This window comes from Pecten maximus, unplaced genomic scaffold (assembly GCF_902652985.1).
Source record: "Pecten maximus unplaced genomic scaffold, xPecMax1.1, whole genome shotgun sequence".
Taxonomy (NCBI): Eukaryota; Metazoa; Mollusca; class Bivalvia; order Pectinida; family Pectinidae; genus Pecten; species Pecten maximus.
In genome coordinates, this window is record NW_022981635.1 from 431 (window position 1) to 10098 (window position 9668).

General features: G+C 34.7%; 1 protein-coding gene across 1 annotated transcript; it reads left to right on the forward strand.

Moving 5' to 3' along the window:
* Positions 1-375: 375 nt before the first annotated feature.
* Positions 376-6971, forward strand: LOC117320169. Its single transcript, XM_033874833.1, has 4 exons — positions 376-2296; positions 2449-3729; positions 3825-6168; positions 6292-6971. Exons 1-3 carry the CDS (start codon positions 981-983, stop codon positions 4909-4911), a joined length of 3684 nt encoding a protein of 1227 aa, XP_033730724.1. The 5' UTR covers positions 376-980; the 3' UTR covers positions 4912-6168; positions 6292-6971.
* The last annotated feature ends 2697 nt before the right edge of the window (positions 6972-9668 follow it).

Consider the following 9668-nt stretch of genomic DNA (forward strand, 5'->3'; position numbering starts at 1 on the left):
ACAAATATAATACTGTTATTACCATACATCATACACAAATATAATACTGTTATTACCATACATCATACACAAATATAATACTGTTATTACAATACATCATACACAAATATAATACTGTTATTACAATACATCATACACAAATATAATACTGTTATTACCGTACATCATATATACACAAATATAATACTGTTATTACCATACATCATACATACACAAATATAATACTGTTATTACCATACATCATACACAAATGTTATTACCATACATCATACATACACAAATATAATACTGTTATTACCATACATCATATATAATGGAAATTTGTTTAATTTGAGTTTATACACAACATATATATATATATATTGCTAGCTACTGGTTATCCACTAACAGGGTATTTTATTATCAAATTCTCTATTATTCTGATCAAGTATATTAGAGAATAAATAGTGGCTTACTTGATGAATAGACAGTGGTTTGTTTACATCTTGCGCATATGCAAATTTAGTAGAGAAGTAGGTAACACGTGACCAGAATCAACCAATGAGAGCCAAGTAAATATAATAGAACAGTTAAAATTGGAATTGTGAAAGGGACAGCACGTGAATTTATACAAGCATTACATTTGTCGTCGAATCGTAATCTACATTGACGTTTCACTCTGACTTCGTGGAGGACTATTGTACAGACATACTGGCGAACTTTTGACGCCATATGTGATATTTATTCATGGTTTTAAGATCGTTTTATGATCGTCCAGCATCAGTTTCCTTTCTTTGGCAGCGAACTTTTGTTACGAATTGTGTTACGTCAGTCGACTGGGATGTTTTCGTAGTGGGACCCGCTAACAATCATTTGATCATGTATCGATTTGGATGTGATTCAAGGATATTGGTTACAGGACTGTATTGATGATTGTGTCGAGGGAACTGAATAGCAGCATAATTGATCGATAGACTTGTTACTCTACATCATCGAGTGCCATGGCGCCTAAGCGTCGCGTGTCTCGGCGAAGCGTTCCATACGACGTGTCTCGGCCAGAGAACTGGCTTGTGTCTAAACTCAAAGAAGAACTGAAGAAAATGGGCGTTACACCACCTACGCATTACAAGCATACACATCTGGTCAAACTTTTCAAGGAAACACAGGCCAGATCATACGAAACTAATGTTTCAAACAGTGACGTCATCTCGGCTAGCTCCACCAGGCAAGGTGCGCGATCCCAAGATGCATCAGTGATAAATAACAATGGCGGTCTAGTTAACATAGTTGAGGCATTAACGCAGACTGTAGCTTCTTTACAAGCAAACGTCGTACAGCTTACAGATAAGGTTACAGCGTTATCAACAACAAACTCCAGCGGGAACGAAACACGGGTTGGATCGGCATGCCATTCTCTTATAAATCCAGACGTGCATATTAGCAGGCCAGTGTCTGCCGCTGCCGGCAGTGAGGCTCAAGCCGAACAACAATCATTCACCATTCACACGGCGATGACGGCGTTTAGCGGGACATCGACCGGACAATCGCCGTCACTCTCGTCGCCTTACGTGAGGACAGCATATGGATATGCGGCAGAATCCCTGCCACTCATAGAGACAATATCTCCCAACATTAGGAAACAAATAATTGACGGTAAGGATGTTAATCTTACAACTTTGTTGATCCCTTACATTAATGGTCCATCCCCATCCTCATCAGATAAGCCCGACCCACGATATACAAGATCGTTAAACATCGGGGAATTCATCCAAGCCTTTGGGATTTACAAGAATATCTTGTGTTCCGTACACTCTTCTAGGAGGGTGGAGATGGACCTCTACGAGAGAGATATCATAGACATGGCTACGCGTTATAACGGTAAAGGATTCTATGAATACCACTGCCAGTTCTCCAAGAGGGCTGCAGCACATTTGAGATATCAAAATATCCTGGTAGACTGGTCCATCAGAAACAACACTCTGTTTTGCAATATTTTTGCCAATTTGAAGCCAATCAGCTGTCAACGCTGTAACAGTACAGCACATACTACGCACTTTTGCCCCAATATCTTGACTCCTGCCCCTAAGATCCAGCAGAACAACTACAAACTTGACTCGCAAACTGATGTTCATGGTCGGTACAGAGTATATTATTTGGGTAAAGAAATCTGCAACAACTTCAATGGCGAAAGAGGGTGTCAGAATGCGCGATGTCAACATCTTCACATATGTGTTACGTGTAAGAAAGAACATGCAAAACTCCAATGCCCTATGCACATTTCAAAAAACGGGCATGGCCCTCGTCAGCCACAGGGTCAGTGACAAGTTTGAGTTATAGGGATACGGACGACGAGGGTACAGCACATAGGATGGGTAATGTAAACACTCCAGTGAACATTAGACTATTAGAAAGAGAGCTAATCCACCATCCAGATCAAGAATTCAGGAATTACCTTATATCTGGTTTAAGAGAAGGTTTTGAGACTGGTATCAAAAAACTACCTGAAAACAGCATTATATGTCGTAATCTGTTGTCATCGAGAACACAACCAGAGGTTACATCTACACTGGTAAATAAAGAGTTGGATAAAGGTTTCCTCCTAGGGCCTTTCACAGACATACCGTATCAACAGTACCGCATCAACCCTATAGGAATAGCAGAAGGGAAGTACTCCAAGAAGAAACGTCTCATAGTAGACTTATCTGCCCCACACAATGACGACAAACATCCCAGCTTAAACGAATTGATTGATAAACAGGAGTTTTCATTACAGTATGTAACTATTGATAAAGCCATTCAAGTAATTAAAGATTCAGGTAAAGGTTGTTGGATGGGAAAAACTGACATCACTGATGCGTTTAAACTAATACCACTGCATCCTTCCTTGTGGCCATTTCATGGTATTAAGTGGGACAATCACTATTACTTTTATACTCGGTTGGTGTTTGGGAGCAGGTCAAGTCCAAAAATTTTTGACCATCTGTCGCGTGCTATCTGTTGGATAGCAGAGAATAATTACAACATCAAGAATGTGCTTCATCTACTAGATGATTTTTTAATTGTGACCAAACCTGAAGAACAGGCAGACATCATCATGAAACAATTCTTGGAGATTTTTCACACACTTGACATCCCTTTAGCTGCTCATAAGACAGTAGGCCCTACTACAGGATTAGAGTATTTAGGGATTTATCTTGATTCTGACAAAATGGAGGCACGATTACCAGTAGAGAAACGTGATCGTATCATGGATATGTTGAAGTCTTTTCAAAGGAGGAAGTCCTGTACGAAACGTGAACTGTTGAGTTTACTTGGTCATTTCAATTTTGCAGCCAGAATCATTCTTCCGGGTCGCTCTTTCGTGTCGTATCTAATCGCATTGTCAACAACTGTAAATGAACTACATCACCATGTTAAGATTAGTACGGAATGTAGAACAGACCTCAACATGTGGTATACATTTTTACAAGGTTGGAATTGTGTGTCATTCTTCATTGATGATGATATTGTCGCAGCAGCAGATATCCAACTGTTTACGGACTCCACTCAACGTTCCTTTGGCGGGTACTACAACAACAAGTGGTTTCAGGGAAATTTTCCAGACTTGGGTAGTGAGGAAGTCTCGATGGCATTTTACGAACTATATCCCATAGTTATGGCATGTGTGTTATGGGGACATTCCTGGTCTAGGAAACGTATTCTGTTTAACTGCGATAATGCTGCCACAGTAGACATTATCAGGAAAGGCAGGTCTAGAGTTCCTAGTATCATGAAGCTCATGAGGAGATTAACTTGGCATTCTGCTTGTCACAATTATGTGATTCATGCTAGACACATTTTTGGTAAAACAAACTGTATAGCAGACTCTTTATCTCGTTGGCAGATGCAGAGATTTCGGAGCCTAGCACCGAACGCCGATCCAAAAGCAACTGCATGCCTTCCCATGAGAGATTTGATGCTGGGTTAAGACATGAGGTGGAAGTTTTGTGGGAAGCATCCCTCAACAAGAATACAAGGACAGCATACTCATCAGGACTACGTTGCTTCTTATCTTTTGCAACCATGTGTGGCGTGATATTTTCTAGGGGTCTACCTTCGATTTCCGAGGAAGTGTTAGTGTACTTCGTGACCCATTGCCACCAAATGTTAAAGTTGAGTGCGGCTACCATACAAGTGTATCTAGCTGGGATTAAATATTTCTACATCAAGGCAGGCCTTGGTGATCCTATCGGGGATTCTACTCAGTTAGCTTATATCATGAGAGGTATTAAGAAACAGTCGAAACCTACTGCACCGAAACGATTACCAATTACGTTTGAAATATTAAAAAGTATCTGTTCACTTTTGAATGGTGATGTTTTCTCGCCATACATGGATTTACAATTAGTGTGCATGTGTCAGATGGCCTTTTTTGGATTCCTAAGGTGCGGTGAAATAACGGTTAGGAATAAAACAAATGATCAAGGTTGTGTATATATGAAAGATATCTTTATAGCGCAGGACAAATCTTTTTATACTTTTACGTTGAGAAAATCAAAATGTGATGTGTTTCATCAAGGTGTCGTTATCACTATCCACGAAAATAATGCTGTTTCTCCAGTAAAGACTATGGATCGTTTATACAGTCTTCGTCTTAAAGCTGGTGCTACACCTGATACACCACTATTTTGTGACAGATATAGATCAGACGCCTTATCCAGAGACAAATTTTTAGAATATCTTAAACAAATTTTAGACAGGTTAGGGCTTGGTGACAAACCTTACAGTGGTCACTCTTTCCGGATTGGAGCAGCTACCACAGCTGCTGCTGCAGGAGTAGAGGATCATGTGATCCAAACATTAGGACGATGGTCATCAGACTGTTATACAAGATATATCAGAACCTCCCAACATGTCCTATGTCAAGCTCAAAACAGCATGTGTAATATTTAGGTCATGTTAAACTAAGGGTGAAGGACATGGTGTTTTCTTTTATATATGTGGTACATTGTCAATATTATTATCTTCTTGGGGCTCTCATTCATTGTTGCTATACACACACAGCACAATTCATTCGTTTGGCCATTAGAATTCCAGGGAATTCTTTTTCCCCATTCAGATAATAACTACCTTTACAGGTTATATCAAATTAATTAATTGGATCATGTGTTTTTAATATGAAGTTATGGTTATATTTTAGTAAATGTATACAACATGGTGAGTAGCCCCCAAGAAGAGCCAAAATTAAGATTGTAATTCATGTTGCTGAGAAATCTAAAAGTAATAAATCATATTCGAATTTTATCTATGACTTTTCTTGTATGTTGTGTATAAAATGGAAATTTGTTTAATTTGAGTTTATACACAACATATATATATATATATTGCTAGCTACTGGTTATCCACTAACAGGGTATTTTATTATCAAATTCTCTATTATTCTGATCAAGTATATTAGAGAATAAATAGTGGCTTACTTGATGAATAGACAGTGGTTTGTTTACATCTTGCGCATATGCAAATTTAGTAGAGAAGTAGGTAACACGTGACCAGAATCAACCAATGAGAGCCAAGTAAATATAATAGAACAGTTAAAATTGGAATTGTGAAAGGGACAGCACGTGAATTTATACAAGCATTACATTTGTCGTCGAATCGTACCCACCCACCATCCCCAGGTCATCACCATAGGGTAGCGATATATATAGTCATGTATTTAATAAATCTTGATCAGGTGTAAACATGTAACTTTTAACATAGAATTGTAATCATATAGTAATTGATTTTATGTTTGAGGTCATTGTTGGATCTCTATCTTAGTTTGATGTTTTTGTTGCATTAAACACATGCAGTTATATGGGCTACTCACCACATATTATGTTTGTGTTCAGGTTTATTATGTTTTGTTTCAACCTATTCTAGTCACTAGTAGCTTGCGGCTTTAGTTTATTTTGTTGTAGTTTTGTAGTATATATATGTAACCATCCAGTTCCTTTACCCTGTTCCAGGGTTTAGTTATTTAACCTGTTCCAGGTTACCTCCCTTAGTTGAGATGTACCCTGTTCCAGGGCTTAGTTATATAACCTGTTCCAGGTTACCTCCCTTAGAGATTTACCCTGTTCCAGGGCTGAGTTATGTAACCTGTTCCAGGTTACCTCCCTTAGTTGAGATGTACCCTGTTCCAGGGCTTAGTTATATAACCTGTTCCAGGTTACCTTCCTTAGAGATTTACCCTGTTCCAGGGCTGAGTTATGTAACCTGTTCCAGGTTACCTCCCTTAGTTGAGATGTACCCTGTTCCAGGGCTTAGCCTTAGTTATATAACCTGTTCCAGGTTACCTTAATTAGTGGAGATTTGCCCTGTTCCAGGGATTAATTATGTAACTTGTTCCAGGTTACCTCCCTTAGTTGAGATGTACCCTGTTCCAGGGCTTAGTTATATAACCTGTTCCAGGTTACCTTACTTAGTGGAGATTTGCCTTGTTCCAGGGCTTAGTTACATAACCTGTTCCAGGTTACCTCCCTTAGTTGAGATGTACCCTGTTCCAGGGCTTAGTTATGTAACCTGTTCCAGGTTACCTCCCTTAATTTGAGATTTACCCTGTTCCAGGGTTTTCATTACACAACCTGTTCCAGGTTACCTCCCTTAGTTGAGATGTACCCTGTTCCAGGGCTTAGTTATATAACCTGTTCCAGGTTACCTTCCTTAGAGATTTACCCTGTTCCAGGGCTTAGTTTAATGTAACCTGTTCCAGGTTACCTTACTTAGTGGAGATTTGCCTTGTTCAATGGCCATTAGAATTCCAGGGAATTCTTTTTCCCCATTCAGATAATAACTACCTTTACAGGTTATATCAAATTAATTAATTGGATCAGGTGTTTTTAATATGAAGTTATGGTTATATTTTAGTAAATGTATACAACATGGTGAGTAGCCCCCAAGAAGAGCCAAAATTAAGATTGTAATTCATGTTGCTGAGAAATCTAAAAGTAATAAATCATATTCGAATTTTATCTATGACTTTTCTTGTATGTTGTGTATAAACACAAATATAATACCGTTATTACCATACATCATACATACACAAATATAATACCATTATTACCATACATCATACATACACAAATATAATACCGTTATTACCATACATCATATATACACAAATATAATACTGCTATTATCATACATCATACATACACAAATATAATACCGTTATTACCATACATCATACATACACAAATATAATACCGTTATTACCATACATCATACATACACAAATATAATACTGTTATTACCATACATCATACATACACAAATATAATACTGCTATTATCATACATCATACATACACAAATATAATACTGTTATTACCATACATCATACATACACAAATATAATACCGTTATTACCATACATCATATATACACAAATATAATACTGTTATTACCATACATCATATATACACAAATATAATACTGTTATTACCATACATCATATATACACAAATATAATACCGTTATTACCATACATCATACATACACAAATATAATACCGTTATTACCATACATCATATATACACAAATATAATACTGTTATTACCATACATCATATATACACAAATATAATACCGTTATTACCATGCACCATATATACACAAATATAATACTGTTATTACCATTCATCATACATACACAAATATAATACTGTTATTACCATTCATCATACATATACAAATATAATACTGTTATTACCATACACCATATATACACAAATATAATACTGTTATTACCATACATCATACATACACAAATATAATACTGTTATTACCATACATCGTACACAAAAGATAATACTGCTATTACCATACATCATACATACACAAATATAATACTGTTATTACCATACATCATACACAAATATAATACTGTTATTACAATACATCATACACAAATATAATACTGTTATTACCATACATCATACACAAATATAATACTGTTATTACCATACATCATACATACACAAATATAATACCGTTATTACCATACACCATATATACACAAATATAATACCGTTATTACCATACACCATATATACACAAATATAATACTGTTATTACCATACACCATATATACACAAATATAATACTGTTATTATCATACATCGTACATACACAAATATAATACTGTTATTACCATACATCATATATACACAAATATAATACCGTTATTACCATCAACATACATACACAAATATAATACTGTTATTATCATACATCATACATACACAAATATAATACTGTTATTACCATACACCATATATACACAAATATAATACTGTTATTACCATACATCATACATACACAAATATAATACTGTTATTATCATACATCATACATACACAAATATAATACTGTTATTACCATACACCATATATACACAAATATAATACCGTTATTACCATACATCATACATACACAAATATAATACTGTTATTACCATACATCATACATACACAAATATAATACTGTTATTACCATACACCATATATACACAAATATAATACTGTTATTACCATACATCATACATACACAAATATAATACTGTTATTACCATACACCATACATACACAAATATAATACTGTCATTACCATACACCATACATACACAAATATAATAATGTCATTACCATACACCATACATACACAAATATAATACTGTCATTACCATACACCATACATACACAAATATAATACTGTTATTACTTGTACATACAAAAATATAATACCGTTATTACCATACATCATACATACACAAATATAATACTGTTATTAACATACATCATACATACACAAATATAATACTGCTATTACCATACATCATATATACACAAATATAATACTGCTATTACCATACATCATACATAAATATAATACTGTTATTACCATACATCATACATACACAAATATAATACTGTTATTACCATACATCATACATACACAAATATAATACTGTTATTACCATACATCATACACAAAAGATAATACTGCTATTACCATACATCATACATACACAAATATAATACTGTTATTATCATACATCATACATACACAAATATAATACTGTTATTACCATACATCATACACAAATATAATACTGTTATTACCATACATCATACACAAATATAATACTGTTATTACAATACATCATACACAAATATAATACTGTTATTACAATACATCATACACAAATATAATACTGTTATTACCGTACATCATATATACACAAATATAATACTGTTATTACCATACATCATACATACACAAATATAATACTGTTATTACCATACATCATACACAAATGTTATTACCATACATCATACATACACAAATATAATACTGTTATTACCATACATCATATATACACAAATATAATACCGTTATTACCATACATCATACATACACAAATATAATACCATTATTACCATACATCATACATACACAAATATAATACCGTTATTACCATACATCATATATACACAAATATAATACTGCTATTATCGTACATCATACATACACAAATATAATACCGTTATTACCATACATCATACATACACAAATATAATACCGTTATTACCATACATCATACATACACAAATATAATACTGTTATTACCATACATCATACATACACAAATATAATACTGCTATTATCA